This window comes from Engraulis encrasicolus, chromosome 6, assembly GCF_034702125.1.
Source record: "Engraulis encrasicolus isolate BLACKSEA-1 chromosome 6, IST_EnEncr_1.0, whole genome shotgun sequence".
In the NCBI taxonomy this organism is placed as follows: Eukaryota; Metazoa; Chordata; class Actinopteri; order Clupeiformes; family Engraulidae; genus Engraulis; species Engraulis encrasicolus.
Window position 1 is genome coordinate 6,585,252 of NC_085862.1, and position 18,970 is coordinate 6,604,221.

The 18,970-nt window shown below is 45.1% G+C and overlaps 1 protein-coding gene across 1 annotated transcript in view; it reads left to right on the plus strand.

Annotated features, from left to right (window-relative positions):
- Nucleotides 1-16,404, plus strand: part of pkn2b (protein kinase N2b) — an 87,043-nt gene extending 70,639 nt beyond the window's left edge. Inside the window, exons 15-23 of the mRNA XM_063200520.1 lie at nucleotides 993-1,068; nucleotides 1,350-1,441; nucleotides 2,110-2,286; nucleotides 9,233-9,295; nucleotides 9,538-9,614; nucleotides 10,696-10,838; nucleotides 11,673-11,780; nucleotides 12,068-12,148; nucleotides 12,656-16,404. Coding sequence (XP_063056590.1) covers nucleotides 993-1,068; nucleotides 1,350-1,441; nucleotides 2,110-2,286; nucleotides 9,233-9,295; nucleotides 9,538-9,614; nucleotides 10,696-10,838; nucleotides 11,673-11,780; nucleotides 12,068-12,148; nucleotides 12,656-12,859 — 1,021 coding nt within the window. The 3' untranslated portion in view covers nucleotides 12,860-16,404. The remainder of the gene's footprint in view (nucleotides 1-992; nucleotides 1,069-1,349; nucleotides 1,442-2,109; nucleotides 2,287-9,232; nucleotides 9,296-9,537; nucleotides 9,615-10,695; nucleotides 10,839-11,672; nucleotides 11,781-12,067; nucleotides 12,149-12,655) is intronic.
- The last annotated feature ends 2,566 nt before the right edge of the window (nucleotides 16,405-18,970 follow it).

The window sequence follows — 18,970 nt, forward strand, 5'->3', positions numbered from 1 at the left end:
AGACGTCAAGTGAGTAGAGAGCACATTGCAGCATGGTATAGTAGTGTACAGGTGGAGGCAAATCGTGGCAACAAAACAAAGACATTGTAATGCAGTTTTGACAGAGGTTGTTATATATAGTACTGGGAAAGTACACGGGAAAGGGCAGTGACTAAGAGGAATTTATAGATTCATCCAAAAAGTATAGGTGTATTTGTTCAAGCCTCTGCATCACCTCTTTGGTTGTCCTCAGCTATGACTGTCTTGCTTTTTGCAAATATCCCCTATGTGCTATTCCCAGTACACGTGATGGGTGTTTCTGTGCACCCATCTGTGCTGAGAGCATGTTTTATGGTGATACTGCCCTTAAAATATCCATAAATTGAAATGTCTGTGGGGTCCGCTGGTCCCAAATACCCGTGCTGAGGTTGTCTCTGTGCAGCGTGTACTGTCTGTGACGCTTCATGTACTGCCCTTTTTAAATATCAATAAATTGAGCTGAAATGAAAACAGTCACAGGGGCGAGGAAGCGTTTTTAATGTAGCCCATAAGGTAGTTTACATGGTAAAGTAAATAGAACGATGACTATCTTAAAGAGGGATGACGAGATGGAATTCATATGGGTGGTTTATGGTCCACAGGCCATCGCAGCGATATTTAGCTTAGTCTCATCACTTACTACTCTTCCAAGCGGGATATGTTTCCCTGGGCTTTACTGGGAAGGTTGTGAGCAGTGTTGTTAGATGGGGCGGTTTAGGATAACCATCTGCGGGCTAGAAAAAAAAGGGTAAAAAGGGCATTTGGGCTGGTTTTTTTTTGCAGATTTATGACCATGGAAAGCAATAGGACCAGGCCAGTTTTTAGCATTTTCTGGGGTTGCCGGAAGTCTCATCAGGCAACCGTGGTTGTGAGCAGTGTTGCCAGATTTGTCTGATCAAATCCCGTGGTTGTGAGTGTCTGTGTGTCGTTGTGTTCTCTGCAGCTGAGCATTGTGTATCATTGCTTGTCTGTAGGGAGGAGGAGGAGTTCCAGTTCAACCTGAACGACTTCAAGTGTGTAGCGGTGCTCGGACGAGGACACTTTGGAAAGGTAAGAGGCCACCAGCACCAGGCCACGCCTGAGATGTCTTCAGAACTTTTTTTGCATCATATATATTTGTGGTTGTGCATGATGTAAATGCTGTTCACATTTGTGGCAAAACAGTGACCTGATTGAATAAAATTAGGAATAAAATCCTACTCTACTGAGTATACAGTATATCTCTGATTTTTACAGTGTATTGGTTTTCGTTAAGTAGACTGAACTGGCTCAGTGTCTGAAAGGCACTATACAATGTTACTTGATTTCATTCCACGATCATCTTGTTTCAGGTGTTACTGGCGGAGTACAAGAGCACTGGGGAAATGTTTGCCATCAAAGCGTTGAAGAAGGGCGACATCGTGGCTCGAGATGAGGTGGACAGGTAAGCCGCGGGGGAGTTGGCAACAACAGATAGGCAAACTGTTGTTCAAACAAGACTTCTGAAACCACACTCTTCTTCCAACCTTGTAGGGGAAAGCGCTCTAGTGTTGCTATAAAACCCTGGGGTGCGTTTCTCAAATGTGTAGTAGTTAGCCAGTTTTTCTAAAGAAAAAGCTAAGCGCATTTGCATTGAATTTCACATTGAATAGGATACACAACAAGGATGTTTGTGTGAAAACCTGCTCATGCGTAGATGGATATATCTGCGTTTTTGGTACCCTAACAGATTTTCACATACTCACAAATTCATTACATTATCACATTACATTTCACTTAGCTGAAGCTTTCATTTTATTCAAAGCGACCTACAACTATTATTTGTCAGGGTATTGGTTACAGTCCCGGGAGCAATGTGCAGTTAGGTGCCTTACTCAAGGGCACTTCAGCCATGGATGGAGATGTAGGGAGAGGTCAGGGGAGATTTGAACCTGCAACCCCCAGATTTAAAGACCAACTCTCTAATCACTAGGCCACAGCTGCCCCACTAGGCCACGGCTGCCCCATTCAGTAGAACATATTATATCAGAGCTGAATGTCCTTCCTTACTCCAAGTGTGTGTCTGTATTCTTCTAACGTGTTTTCCTCTTCTTCTTCCCCATCCATGTGCAGCCTGATGTGTGAAAAGCGCATCTTTGAGACGGTGAACAGCGTGCGGCACCCGTTCCTGGTGAACCTGTTCGCCTGCTTCCAGACGCGCGAGCACGTGTGCTTCGTCATGGAGTACGCGGCCGGAGGAGACCTGATGATGCACATCCACGCAGACGTCTTCTCCGAGCCACGCGCTGTGTGAGTATCATGACTACTACGTTACGGTCTTCTCTGAGACACGCGCTGTGTAAATATCATAAACAGTACTACTACGTTAACGTCTTCTCCGAGCCACGCGCTGTGTGAGTATCATGACTACTACGTTACGGTCTTCTCTGAGACACGCGCTGTGTAAATATCATAAACAGTACTACTACGTTAACGTCTTCTCCGAGCCACGCGCTGTGTGAGTATCATGACTACTATGTTACGGTCTTCTCTGAGCCACGCGCTGTGTAAATATCATAAACAGTACTACTACGTTAACGTCTTCTCCGAGCCACGCGCTGTGTGAGTATCATGACTACTACGTTACGGTCTTCTCTGAGCCACGCGCTGTGTAAATATCATAAACAGTACTACTACGTTACCGTCTTCTCCGAGCCACACGCTGTGTGAGTATCATAAATACTACGTTACGGTCTTCTCTGAGCCACGCGCTGTGTAAATATCATAAACAGTACTACTTCGTTAACGTACTGTGTGAGTATCATGAGTACTTCTACGTTACCGTCTTCTCCAAGCCACACGCTGTGTGAGTATCATAAATACTATACATTAACGTCTTCTCCGAGCCACGCGCTGTGTGAGTATCATGACTACTACGTTACGGTCTTCTCTGAGCCACGCGCTGTGTAAATATCATAAACAGTACTACTTCGTTAACGTCTTCTCTGAGCCACGCGCTGTGTGAGTATCATGACTACTAAGTTACGGTCTTCTCTGAGACACGCGCTGTGTAAATATCATAAACAGTACTACTACGTTAACGTCTTCTCCGAGCCACGCGCTGTGTGAGTATCATGACTACTACGTTACGGTCTTCTCTGAGACACGCGCTGTGTAAATATCATAAACAGTACTACTACGTTAACGTCTTCTCCGAGCCACGCGCTGTGTGAGTATCATGACTACTACGTAACGGTCTTCTCTGAGACACGCGCTGTGTAAATATCATAAACAGTACTACTACGTTAACGTCTTCTCCGAGCCACGCGCTGTGTGAGTATCATGACTACTACGTTACGGTCTTCTCTGAGACACGCGCTGTGTGAGTATCATGACTACTACGTTACGGTCTTCTCCGAGCCACGCGCTGTGTGAGTATCATGACTACTACGTTACGGTCTTCTCTGAGACACGCGCTGTGTAAATATCATAAACAGTACTACTACGTTAACGTCTTCTCCGAGCCACGCGCTGTGTGAGTGTCATGACTACTACGCTACGGTCTTCTCTGAGACACGCGCTGTGTAAATATCATAAACAGTACTACTACGTTAACGTCTTCTCCGAGCCACGCGCTGTGTGAGTATCATGACTACTACGTTACGGTCTTCTCTGAGACACGCGCTGTGTAAATATCATAAACAGTACTACTACGTTACCGTCTTCTCCGAGCCACACGCTGTGTGAGTATCATAAATACTACGTTACTGTCGCCTCTGAGCCACACGCTGTGTGAGTATCATAAATACTATGTTACTGTCGCCTCTGAGCCACACGCTGTGTGAGTATCATAAATACTACGTTACTGTCGCCTCTGAGCCACATAAATACTATGTTACTGTCGCCTCTGAGCCACACGCTGTGTGAGTATCATAAATACTACGTTACTGTCGCCTCTGAGCCACACGCTGTGTGAGTATCATGACCACTACGTTACTGTCGCCTCTGAGCCACACGCTGTGTGAGTATCATAAATACTATGTTACTGTCGCCTCTGAGCCACACGCTGTGTGAGCATCATAAATACTACGTTACTGTCGCCTCTGAGCCACACGCTGTGTGAGCATCATAAATACTACGTTACTGTCGCCTCTGAGCCACACGCTGTGTGAGTATCATAAATACTACGTTACTGTCGCCTCTGAGCCACACGCTGTGTGAGCATCATAAATACTACGTTACTGTCGCCTCTGAGCCACACGCTGTGTGAGTATCATAAATACTACGTTACTGTCGCCTCTGAGCCACACGCTGTGTGAGTATCATAAATACTACGTTACTGTCGCCTCTGAGCCACACGCTGTGTGAGCATCATAAATACTACGTTACTGTCGCCTCTGAGCCACACGCTGTGTGAGTATCATAAATACTACGTTACCGTCTTCTCCGAGCCACACGCTGTGTGAGTATCATGACCACTACGTTACTGTCGCCTCTGAGCCACACGCTGTGTGAGTATCATAAATACTATGTTACTGTCGCCTCTGAGCCACACGCTGTGTGAGCATCATAAATACTACGTTACTGTCGCCTCTGAGCCACACGCTGTGTGAGTATCATAAACAGTACTACTACGTTACCGTCTTCTCCGAGCCACACGCTGTGTGAGTATCATAAATACTACGTTACTGTCGCCTCTGAGCCACACGCTGTGTGAGTATCATAAATACTACGTTACTGTCGCCTCTGAGCCACACGCTGTGTGAGTATCATAAATACTACGTTACTGTCGCCTCTGAGCCACACGCTGTGTGAGTATCATAAATACTACGTTACTGTCGCCTCTGAGCCACACGCTGTGTGAGCATCATAAATACTATACATTACTGTCGCCTCTGAGCCACACGCTGTGTGAGTATCATAAATACTACGTTACTGTCGCCTCTGAGCCACACGCTGTGTGAGTATCATAAATACTACGTTACTGTCGCCTCTGAGCCACACGCTGTGTGAGTATCATAAATACTACGTTACTGTCGCCTCTGAGCCACACGCTGTGTGAGTATCATAAATACTACGTTACTGTCGCCTCTGAGCCACACGCTGTGTGAGTATCATAAATACTACGTTACTGTCGCCTCTGAGCCACACGCTGTGTGAGTATCATAAATACTACGTTACCGTCTTCACTGAGCCACACGCTGTGTGAGTATCATAAATACTACGTTACTGTCGCCTCTGAGCCACACGCTGTGTGAGTATCATAAATACTACGTTACTGTCGCCTCTGAGCCACACGCTGTGTGAGTATCATAAATACTACGTTACCGTCTTCACTGAGCCACACGCTGTGTGAGTATCATAAATACTACGTTACTGTCGCCTCTGAGCCACACGCTGTGTGAGTATCATAAATACTACGTTACTGTCGCCTCTGAGCCACACGCTGTGTGAGTATCATAAATACTACGTTACTGTCGCCTCTGAGCCACACGCTGTGTGAGTATCATAAATACTACGTTACTGTCGCCTCCGAGCCACACGCTGTGTGAGTATCATGACCACTACGTTACTGTCGCCTCTGAGCCACACGCTGTGTGAGTATCATAAATACTACGTTACTGTCGCCTCTGAGCCACACGCTGTGTGAGTATCATGACTACTACGTTACTGTCGCCTCTGAGCCACACGCTGTGTGAGTATCATAAATACTACGTTACTGTCGCCTCTGAGCCACACGCTGTGTGAGTATCATAAATACTACGTTACTGTCGCCTCTGAGCCACACGCTGTGTGAGTATCATAAATACTACGTTACTGTCGCCTCTGAGCCACACGCTGTGTGAGTATCATAAATACTACGTTACTGTCGCCTCTGAGCCACACGCTGTGTGAGTATCATAAATACTACGTTACTGTCGCCTCTGAGCCACACGCTGTGTGAGTATCATGACTACTACGTTACTGTCGCCTCTGAGCCACACGCTGTGTGAGTATCATAAATACTACGTTACTGTCGCCTCTGAGCCACACGCTGTGTGAGTATCATGACTACTACGTTACTGTCGCCTCTGAGCCACACGCTGTGTGAGTATCATAAATACTACGTTACTGTCGCCTCTGAGCCACACGCTGTGTGAGTATCATAAATACTACGTTACTGTCGCCTCTGAGCCACACGCTGTGTGAGTATCATAAATACTACGTTACTGTCGCCTCTGAGCCACACGCTGTGTGAGTATCATAAATACTACGTTACTGTCGCCTCTGAGCCACACGCTGTGTGAGTATCATAAATACTACGTTACTGTCGCCTCTGAGCCACACGCTGTGTGAGTATCATAAATACTACGTTACTGTCGCCTCTGAGCCACACGCTGTGTGAGTATCATAAATACTATACATTACTGTCGCCTCTGAGCCACACGCTGTGTGAGTATCATAAATACTACGTTACTGTCGCCTCTGAGCCACACGCTGTGTGAGTATCATAAATACTATACATTACTGTCGCCTCTGAGCCACACGCTGTGTGAGTATCATAAATACTACGTTACTGTCGCCTCTGAGCCACACGCTGTGTGAGTATCATAAATACTACGTTACTGTCGCCTCTGAGCCACACGCTGTGTGAGTATCATAAATACTACGTTACTGTCGCCTCTGAGCCACACGCTGTGTGAGCATCATAAATACTACGTTACTGTCGCCTCTGAGCCACACGCTGTGTGAGCATCATAAATACTACGTTACTGTCGCCTCTGAGCCACACGCTGTGTGAGTATCATAAATACTACGTTACTGTCGCCTCTGAGCCACACGCTGTGTGAGTATCATAAATACTATACATTACTGTCGCCTCTGAGCCACACGCTGTGTGAGTATCATAAATACTACGTTACTGTCGCCTCTGAGCCACACGCTGTGTGAGTATCATAAATACTATACATTACTGTCGCCTCCGAGCCACACGCTGTGTGAGTATCATAAATACTACGTTACTGTCGCCTCTGAGCCACACGCTGTGTGAGTATCATAAATACTATACATTACTGTCGCCTCTGAGCCACACGCTGTGTGAGTATCATAAATACTACGTTACTATCGCCTCTGAGCCACACGCTGTGTGAGTATCATAAATACTACGTTACTGTCGCCTCTGAGCCACACGCTGTGTGAGTATCATAAATACTACGTTACTGTCGCCTCTGAGCCACACGCTGTGTGAGTATCATAAATACTACGTTACCGTCTTCACTGAGCCACACGCTGTGTGAGTATCATAAATACTACGTTACCGTCTTCACTGAGCCACACGCTGTGTGAGTATCATAAATACTACGTTACGGTCTTCTCTGAGACATGCGCTGTGTAAATATCATAAACAGTACTACTACGTTACCGTCTTCTCCGAGCCACACGCTATGTGAGTATCATAAATACTACGTTACTGTCGCCTCTGAGCCACACGCTGTGTGAGCATCATAAATACTACGTTACTGTCGCCTCTGAGCCACACGCTGTGTGAGTATCATAAATACTACGTTACTGTCGCCTCTGAGCCACACGCTGTGTGAGCATCATAAACACTACGTTACTGTCGCCTCTGAGCCACACGCTGTGTGAGTATCATAAATACTACGTTACTGTCGCCTCTGAGCCACACGCTGTGTGAGTATCATAAATACTACGTTACTGTCGCCTCTGAGCCACACGCTGTGTGAGTATCATAAATACTACGTTACTGTCGCCTCTGAGCCACACGCTGTGTGAGTATCATAAATACTACGTTACTGTCGCCTCTGAGCCACACGCTGTGTGAGCATCATAAATACTACGTTACTGTCGCCTCTGAGCCACACGCTGTGTGAGTATCATAAATACTACGTTACTGTCGCCTCTGAGCCACACGCTGTGTGAGTATCATAAATACTACGTTACTGTCGCCTCTGAGCCACACGCTGTGTGAGTATCATAAATACTACGTTACTGTCGCCTCTGAGCCACGCGCTGTGTGAGTATCATAAATACTACGTTACTGTCGCCTCTGAGCCACGCGCTGTGTGAGTATCATAAATACTACGTTACTGTCGCCTCTGAGCCACACGCTGTGTGAGCATCATAAATACTACGTTACTGTCGCCTCTGAGCCACACGCTGTGTGAGTATCATAAACACTACGTTACTGTCGCCTCTGAGCCACACGCTGTGTGAGTATCATAAATACTACGTTACTGTCGCCTCTGAGCCACACGCTGTGTGAGTATCATAAATACTACGTTACTGTCGCCTCTGAGCCACGCGCTGTGTGAGTATCATAAATACTACGTTACTGTCGCCTCTGAGCCACACGCTGTGTGAGTATCATAAATACTACGTTACTGTCGCCTCTGAGCCACACGCTGTGTGAGTATCATAAATACTACGTTACTGTCGCCTCTGAGCCACGCGCTGTGTGAGTATCATAAATACTACGTTACTGTCGCCTCTGAGCCACGCGCTGTGTGAGTATCATAAATACTACGTTACTGTCGCCTCTGAGCCACACGCTGTGTGAGTATCATAAATACTACGTTACTGTCGCCTCCGAGCCACACGCTGTGTGAGTATCATAAATACTACGTTACTGTCGCCTCTGAGCCACACGCTGTGTGAGCATCATAAGTACTACGTTACTGTCGCCTCTGAGCCACACGCTGAGTACTACATTACCATAAAAAAAAAAAAAAATTAAAAAAAATTAAAAAAAGGCAGGACGCCAAGGCACTCTTCTAAGATAAAACCGCTTTATTAACAAGGCTAGTTCATGTTTGAACTTAAATAATTAAAAATACTGCTACTGCCAACATGTTTCGGCCGCTACAGGGCCTTCATCAGGGCACAAGGTGAATCAAGCAGTGTAGCACACAAGAGTCTCTTTTTTACTACATTACCATGTTGGAGTTTGACATTACCAAAGCTGCACATGGTTTAACATACTATACAGTTCAAACAACATCACTCATTCACTCACACACTTTTCCACTCATTTTACACACACACACACACACACACACACACACACACACACACACACACACACACACACACACACACACACACACACACACACACACACACACACACACACACACACACACACTTCACTAACCGTATTCCATTGTATTCATTCATGGATCTGCAACTACAGAAGTAATTCTAGGGCGCCTTCAATCTAACCATGTTGTGTAATGTTCTTTCTTTGCTCCCATTCTAGTTTCTACGCTGCCTGTGTTGTCCTGGGATTGCAGTTCCTTCATGACCACAAGATTGTCTACAGGTCAGTTGGTCTGAAGATTACTGAATAGCACCCTGATCCATTTGATTACTTTGATCCATTTGTTTCAGTTTTGCAGTGCTTCATTGATTAAAAAAAAATATCGATATTTGTAATATTTGGCATGTAATTAGGTATTGATAATAGTAATACTAAATAAATAATGTGTTAAATAATGATATTAATTACTATTAATAATTATTAATAATGGTGTCTTTTATGGGGTGTTGTGTGTTTCTCTGCAGAGATCTAAAGTTGGATAATCTCCTGCTGGACACTGAGGGCTATGTGAAGATTGCAGACTTTGGCTTGTGCAAGGAAGGTGAGGGGAAATTGATTTTGATCTTTGTAGTTTTTGTAGTCTCTGTCATTTGTACTTTTTTTGAAGGCTAAGTAGTTAGGTAAAATGGATTTGTGCATTTTACATAGTAGGAGACTATGTCCATTCAACTTTTGGTATTTTGTGTTTGCATTGTGACAACATCATACTTTCCAAAAGTACTGTTTTGAGTGTTGCACAAGAACAAGCACAAGTTGCCAAACATAGTCACCTGCCTGTGAACATATGTAGTCAGGTGACTTGCAACACTCCCACTCAACTCAACCCCATGCAAACGAAACAAAACCCTCCGCAAACACAGATGACTCATGAGCCAGAGTTCTCATCCCCCTTTCATTCATCTGCCTGAGAGAGAGAGAGCGAGAGAGAGAGCGAGAGAGTAGTTCACCACATACCGGGACGGATTATGACTCCATGGGCCCCTGGGCCAGACAGCAACACCCCCCCCCCCCCCCCCCCTCCATGGGTGTTGCTAGTTTCCCCCAAAACAAATCAGGATTTTAGTGACAGATGGTTACAGGAGGATTTTGTTCGTTGTTGGGGGTTCCGAGGTTTGTCCCCTGAGATATGTTTAAAATATAGTTGTTAAAAGTGCAGTATTTAACCCAATGTGAGAATGAGAATTATAGAGGCTTGACTTTCAGGGGCCCCTTGGTTCATGGGCCCCTGTGTCCCTGGACCGGACCCCTGTAGGCCCATGCAGTACTCCATACGTGGCTCACCCACATCCATTAGTCACCATTGTGGCCTAATGCAGTGTTTCCCAACCAGGGGTACGTGTACCACTAGGGGTACGCGAGCACACCTCAGGGGGTACGCGGAAAAATGTAATAATAGGAGATATAGTGAGTGTAGTCACATTGGGATAGAGGAACAGAGCATGTGTGAGGGCGAGGGGGTACTCATCATATGACAAAATGGCTTAGGGGGTACGCAGGACAAAAAAGGTTGGGAAACACTGGCCTAATGATCTCACTGTCCTACTGGGCTGACTGGCTCTTTTTTTGTTTTCTCTCTTTCTTTCTTTCTTTCTTTTTTTTGTTTTATTTTCTTTCGTGGTCAGGCATGGGCTTCCGTGACCGCACCAGCACGTTCTGCGGCACGCCCGAGTTCCTGGCGCCGGAAGTGCTGACGGAGACGTCGTACACGCGGGCGGTGGACTGGTGGGGGCTGGGAGTGCTCATCTTCGAGATGCTGGTTGGAGAGGTGAGGCAACCATGTCAGGTGTATGGAAGTGATATGCTCTTGGCATATCTGGCAAGGAGAGGAAGACCGCTGTGTGCAGAATTGGGGAGGCAGCAGAGAGAGCCTCATGCTGGTTGTGGTTTAAGAGGGAGGAGGGGGGCTGGAGGCTTGGAGCTGATGGGTAGTGGCCTGGCCACCACTGCTGACCCGCCAGCTGGAGGGTGTTACGGTTAAGGGTCGAAACACCCCAAGAAGGTTGGGCACCGTCTGATGACATCAGCTCCAGGCCAAAAGCCACCCACAGTCACTTTAGGGAGTGTCTGTATGTCTACAGTAGCATCATGTGATGTATTCAACAAGTCATGCGTATGGAAATGATGATGTTAAAAGAGGTGAGGCACTCATGTCATGTGTATGGAAATGATAATATCAGGGCAGCGCATTGACAGCCAGTGCCACTACGTGTATGTTTTTTTCAGTTTGTTTGCTTTTAGTGGACTATCTAAGAAGCATATTCATTGCAGCATATCAACCACCAATGACTAGTTAATTTATGGGCAATAGACTCCGTTGCACCGCCTGACCCATGTATGTAAATGATAAAGGTCTAGCGCCAGAAATGCTCATCTACCAGATGCTAGTTGGAGAGATGCCTTTATTATTATCATTATTATTATGACTGAAGATGATGTGTCCCAAATGGTTTTGGCGACTGCAGTCCCATTGGTGACATCCACATACTGGCAAAATGTCTCTTTAACCGGCATAGACATAGACAAGTCCTTGGATATATTGACAAAAAGTGAGCATTTTTTTTACTCCTGCGTATGTCTACATGTGTGTCTGTGTGTGTAGTCCCCATTCCCAGGTGACGATGAGGAGGAGGTGTTTGACAGCATCGTCAACGATGAAGTCCGCTACCCACGATTCCTCTCCACGGAGGCCATCTCCATCATGAGACGGGTACGTAGAGTATTAGATCAACCAAGTTAACTAACGGCTACTTAATAAGCTAGACCAGGGGTGCTTTTCTCGAAACCATACTTGCTAATTATGTTAGCTACTGTTTGCCATGCAATTTCCCATTGACAACTACCTAAGTTGCTAATTGGCTGACAACTACGGCACCTCTGACTTGTATAAACTGAAGTAGAAGTGCGATGTAAGTACACAACTAGTATTATGTATAATCTTGGCCTATATGCAAGACATGCATTGCCTGACTTTTGGTTGGTGTTGTCTGCCACCAGCTGTTGAGGAGGAACCCAGAGAGGCGTTTGGGAGCTGGAGAGAAAGACGCTGAAGAAGTGAAGAAGCACCCTTTCTTTAGAGTAAGTGTTTCTGTATTTACCATTACTGGCAAGTTCAAATTAATTCGAAGCACCCTTTCTTTAGAGTAAGTGTTTCTGTGGTTACTCTTACTGGCTAGTTGCTGTAGTCTTTCTTTGAACCTTTTCTTACAAACCTCTACCTTTACACAATAGGTTCATCATAAAATTACATCAGAAGTAGAATACCAATTACGTATAAGTTAATATCCTCCTCCATTCTCAAGTACCACACAATATGTTTTTGTTCAATTGCAATTTCACCCAATTATTGTCAAAAATGAAACTATATTAGTAGCCCCTTAACACACATCGATCCACCACTGGAACATTGTAGTAACATAGTACGACACCACTGTGACAGTGTACAGGGCCTTTAGTAATGCACTACGACTTGGCCATAGTCATTCTGGTAACAGCTCATTTAAAACAGGAGACACGTCTTGTTGTCTTGTTGTTGTTAATGTCTAATAACTAACTCTGCTCCTGTGTTGTCTGTGTCTGTGCCAGAACGTGGACTGGAACGGGCTGCTGGCTAAGAAGGTGCGGCCGCCGTTCGTGCCCACCATAAAGGGCCGCGAGGACGTCAGCAACTTCGACGACGAGTTCACATCGGAGGCGCCCATTCTGACGCCGCCGCGCGAGCCCCGGGTCCTCACCACCAACGAGCAGGAGATGTTCGGAGACTTCGACTACATCGCCGACTGGTGTTAGCGAACCGCCACCCACACACCCACCCACCTGAACTCTGCAACCCTCATAATACCCCCTTGACATGCAAGAATCGAGAGAACGGAACTGAAAAACGCCATCGTTTCACTCAACACCAAAATGGTGGCAAAAACAAAACTGCAGTCCGACCTGCCATCAGCTGTTTTGATACTGTCAATACTGTGAACCCTGAACAAGCAAGACTCACTCGAGTCGTCAGAACATGTAGGGGGGATATCGTGACCCCAACACCCCCATTGGGGCGTGGTCCCCCTCCCCCACCACCTTGGTGACCCTAAAAAGCAACCCTGCAGTTTTGGTGGATGTTGATGGATGGTTTTCCCCTCCTCTCCTCTGTCCCTCTACTCTACTCTTCCTGTCTCTGTGCCATTGAAGGGACTGACCGTCGTTTCTAAAAAGGAAGGAAGCTTTTAAATGAACTGAACTGAACTGAAATCAGCCGAGACTATTTGTACATGCAAGTCTATACGTATACGACAAACACACACGTCATCAAAGGCGTAATGGCCTACTATGCTATATGGTCTCTCCATTATGTCTTGTCGGAGCACTGGGAATGTTTAAAAATGGACTCCTTTTGTATAAGATCAAGCTGAACTGGATGACTCACTCTTCTGTCTCATATGCCCCCCTCTCCTAGCCTGATAAACCAGCCTAAATGTGAGACCGGAGTAATTTAGTCTGGCCCCGATGAACGATACCTCGGACGATTGCTGATGAGAACAACCTGTTGTTTTTTCAAACCGTGCCGGCGCTCTGACCAATCGGCGATCTTTGCCGTTGATGTGCTTTCCCAACGGTGTTGCAAGCTTCGTCGTCACTCCCTCAAAACCCTGCCCGCTTTGATTCAAAACACATCTCTGCGTTGTAATTGGTTTTGCCAGACTCAGGGCACAGTGTTCAAAACGTTCTCAAATCCGTGGCCAGACCCACTCGCAGCTGAAACATTTTCGGCGCCAAGAGGGTGGCGCTGGTTTACCAGGCTACCCCTCTCCCCCTCCTTTTGGTATGCTGAGCTGTGTCAAAGTTATAATGTTTTTTGGGTTTTTTTGGTCACCAATGGAGAAAAGAAATGCGCCATAGTTTTCACTCAAATATAAAGTCAAATACTTTGTTGATGTTGTATCGGCCTGAAAGGCAGAGCTAATGTGCCTGGTAATGAAATGGGTAAAGAGTGTGTCTGAGCGGTTATCGGACTCGTTTATAGCCTGGTGTGGGGTGGAATTAAGTTATGGGAATACCCTACACCGCATAATGCACTCTTAAAGAGACCTGTCACCTGCACACGTCTAGGACAATCACTGGCCATCAGAACCGACCCCTAAATCACAACACTACATTTTCACATGTTTGTATTTATAATATCGTTTTTTTTTATTATTATTATTATTATTATCGATGTTGCTATTATTATTATTTTGAGTTCGTTAAGTTCGTTCCCCATATCGCCTTAAATTCTGTCACAGATAAAGGGCTCACAAAACACTAATCGACAGGTACTTTAGGGATAAACAATCAACCAACCAAAGCTAGCTGCCAAATACTGTACCGCTCCCTCTGAAACTTCTCGAGACATGACATTGGGTGCGTTCCAATATGCAACCTTGCTTCCTCCACTTGTGCTTTTGGCCTCGTACCAAGAAGTAACATGTCATGATGACATCACTGACAACAGCATTACATTTCAATATCTTGCGAAAGCTCAATTTTTAAGTGTTTTTCTCATTTGCAATTGGAATGATGAATGAAAAACAGTCCCCCAAAAGTTTTTGTGGCTAGGCTGACAGCTGGGAAACTTAATTGTTTTCTCCACAGAGGAGGGGCCAGGAGGCGGGGCGAGGCCATAAGCACAAGTGGAGGAAGCAAGGTCACATATTGGAACGCAACCATTGGTCTGGAAGGTGACGATGCTAATGGGTGATAGCATTTTACATTTGTATGTCGTTTCACAATGAAAACACAAAGAAAAAAAAAACAAGTTGTAACAGCATTGAGTTGTGAACTATTTTTTCCCCACCAGACATCCAGATACCGTTAGCAATCATCATAACAGTTGAGAAACAAAACAAAACAAAAGAATACAAAGCAACCATGTAAGTTATAGTTTTATACTGTATTTTAGGATGATAGCATTTGGACCTGCTGTATGGTGTGGTATGACATGTCTGTGTTTTAATATATGGATGTGATGTGAGGACGTCATAAAAGGAGAGGGCAGCTCAGATGGAGAGAGCCCTTCGGAACTTCTCAAAATGGAATGTAAAAATGTATATTCATCAAAAAGAAAACAAAGTGTATATTTTTTTCTTTTGTTTGTTTGGCATGCATGGATGCCAAATCAGGCTGTATTTTAAATAGTGTTTTTTTTCTCTTTCTTTTTTTGTTTTTTGTTTTTGTTTTTTTTAAAGGTAAGACATTTGTAGTCTGGCTGTTTTTAAATATCACCGAAGCTCTATCCGTTTCTTTTCCCGATGCCACGTGAATGAGAGCAAGAAAGAGAGAGAGAAAGAAAGAAAGACAGAAAGAGACCGGCCCCCGGTGTTGTCTCACAGACAGACTTGGATATTGACCTCAGATGCTCCTCACTGGTCCATTGACATTGTAGCACTTGGGCATTGAAGTACAGTACGGAGGGAGGTCTGGGACGCAGACTGTAGTACAGTACGGACTCCTGGGACTGCAGACTGTAAAGACCAACGATGCTGGCTGGCTGCCTCCCTCCCTCCCTCCCTCTCCCCCCCACACACACACACACACAGACAAGCACATATTCTACACACACACACACACACACACACGTGCGCACACACAGACAAGCACATATTACACACACACACACACACACACACACACAGACAAGCGCATATTCTATATACACACACACACACACACACACACACACACACACACACACACACACACACACACACACACACACACACACACACACACACACACACACACACACACCACTCCCCCACCACTCCCCCACTCCCTAACCTCATCCTCCCCCTGCTGGACTGGATAGGAGCATGTGTACCCACCACACACCACCACACCACAGCATAGTGGGTGGGCCAGCCTGGACCTCACGCAGGGGAGTCATGCAGGGGAATGGACACTCACTCACTGCCCCCCCCACCCCCTGTGCCCCCCCACTTTCACTGAAGACGACCAGTGGATCACCAAAAATAACACTAATGACGCTCTCACTCACACACACACACACACACACACACACACACACACACAAACACACACAAACACACATACACACACAAACACACACACACACACACACACACACACACACACACACACACACACACACACACACACACACACACACACACACACACACACACACACACAAATGGACACCAGACCCACACACACACACACACACTTTCATAGAAATGTCAGCATCTTATCCTCCCTCACCCCTTCTTCCCTTTCTCCTCAGCCCAATCTTCCAAAGGAGCGTCTGTGAGGAATGTATGAGATGAATAAACGTATGGAGAACCCTGTCTGTGCTTTAAGGCCTGTGTTTTCATTATAGTATAATGAAGGAGAACCTATGTATTGAGGCCTGTGTTTTCATATTATGAAGGAGACCCTGTCTATGCTTTAAGGCCTGTGTTTTCATTACAGTATAATGAAGGAGACCCTATGTATTGAGGCCTGTGTTTTCATTATAGTATAATGATGGAGAACCCTGTCTATGGTTTAAGGCCTGTGTTTTCATTATAGTACAACGATGGGGAAGTTGAACCCTGTCTATGCTTTAACTAAGGCCTGTGTTTCCATTATAGTATAATAATGCAGAACCCTGTCTATGCTTTAAGGCCTGTGTTTCCATTATAGTATAATAATGCAGAACCCTGTCTATGCTTTAAGGCCTGTGTTTTCATTGGTCATTGGGATTATAGCATAATGATGGGGATCCTGTGTTGCCATTTGGCTCCTATACAAATGGAGAGAAGTGTCAAAAGTAAACAAAAAATGATGCACAGGTAACTTATCAGGGTAACCAGTAGACTTGTGTACTTGACTTACTATCAGCTGACTCTGCACTGGTTGGATCAAGTTTATGGTGGGTTCTTAGCAGGGCTCTAAATTAACTTTTTTCATCACCAGCCAAGATGGCTTGTAGATGCTGATTTACTAGTCAAACACACACTCACTAATGGGTCAGAGTGGCTAGTAAGTTGTTTTTTTACTAGCCAAACTGAAATTTCACCAGCATTTGGTCGGTTGGCTGGTGTTAATTTAGAGCCCTGGTTCTTAGTGTTTTTCCAGTAACAACACAGCCTATCTATCTCATTAGGTACAATGGAGTAAATGGTGTAACAGCTATGTTATACCATGTGCCAGTGTTGCATGTACATTTACTTTTACGGGTATCGCAAAGCCTTTTCGAAGGGAAGGATTAGTGTACATCAGGGGTGGGGAACCTTATTCATTCGAAGGGCCACTTCAAATTCATCCAAGGGTTGTAAAAGTCATCCGAAGGCCGTATTATGAACACAAACCAGGATTTTCCCTTTCACTTTAGGCCTATATTGAAGGCAAACACCACCTTCTCTCGGTTTCCAGAATATAACTTAATTGTATTGCAAATGCATTTTCTAAGATTCCTTAACAAGATATGTCATATTTCATGTGAAGCTGAATAACATTAAAATTATATCGAGGGCCGGATAAAACGCCCTCATGGGCTGCAAACGGCCCTCAAGACATGGGTTCCCCACCCCTGGTGTACACCAAGACCAAAAGGTGTGGATCGATCCACGTGTGTGCGTGTGTGTGAGAGAGAGTTATGGTCGTGCTCATCGTGACTTGACGAGGCTTGCTTTTAACGGCAAAGAGCACACACACTCACACACACTGGACGGTTAAAAATGACGACAAGCAGAACTTGAAAAACCAGTTCACTTTGAGGGCTTGGGAGGAATATGTGTCACTGTTTCGGTTTCTCCCACGCTTCTACTGTACTTGAGAGAAAAAAAAAACATGTAGAGTAAACTAGAGTATCATTTATTAATCCTGGGGGAAATTAAGGTGTCCAGTAGCATGCATATATAAATACAGAAAAACACAAGACATTACACATATAATGTATAATAATACACTGTATATACAGTGCCCTCCATAATTATTGGCACCCCTGGTTGAGATGTGTTAAAAGCCTTAAAATAAATTCAGTGTTTATTGCAGAAGAATACTGTCACACTGAAAATTGTAGGAAAATGTAGCCTTCAACTCAAATGAATTGTAAGAAAATAAAAAAAATCCCTGACTAAAAAAATAATTATTTTTCATTAAATCACCTGTTCCACAATTATTGGCACCCTTAACAATTCCCAGGAAATAAATATAATTGAAGCATTTCTGTCATTTCTACAGTAGTTTACAAAGTTTACCAGAGTATGTAGGAACATTTAATTAGTAATTCATCACTTCCTGTTTCCCTGGGGTATAACTATGACGTGACACCGAGGCCATTTCTCTTATCCACTCTTAAACATGGGAAAGACAAAGGAACACAGCATACAAGTGAGGCAGATGTGCGTCGACCTTCACAGGTCAGGCAGAGGCTACAAGATGATTGCCACTCAACTGCAGCTGCCCATATCTACTGTGAGAGGAATAATTAAGAAGTTCAAAACAACTGGAACAGTGGTAAACAAGCCTGGACGAGGACCCAAGTTTATTTTGCCACCAGAGAAATCAAAATATCTCCAAAGCTCACTGTTACAGAATTACAACAAATGGTAGCATCCTGGGGTCACAAAGTCTCCAAATCAACCATCAGGCGCTGTCTACACGCCAACAAGCTGTTTGGGAGGCATGCACGGAGAAAACCTTTCCTCACCCACAATCATAAACGCAAACGTCTGGAGTTCGCCCAGCGGTATTGGGGCTTCAATTGGGACCGTGTGCTTTGGTCAGATGAGACCAAGATTGAGCTTTTTGGCAACAAACACTCTAAGTGGGTCTGGCGTGCCACGAAAGATGCGCATGCTGAAAAGCACCTCATACCCACTGTGAAGTATGGGGGTGGGTCAGTGATGCTGTGGGGCTGTTTCGCTT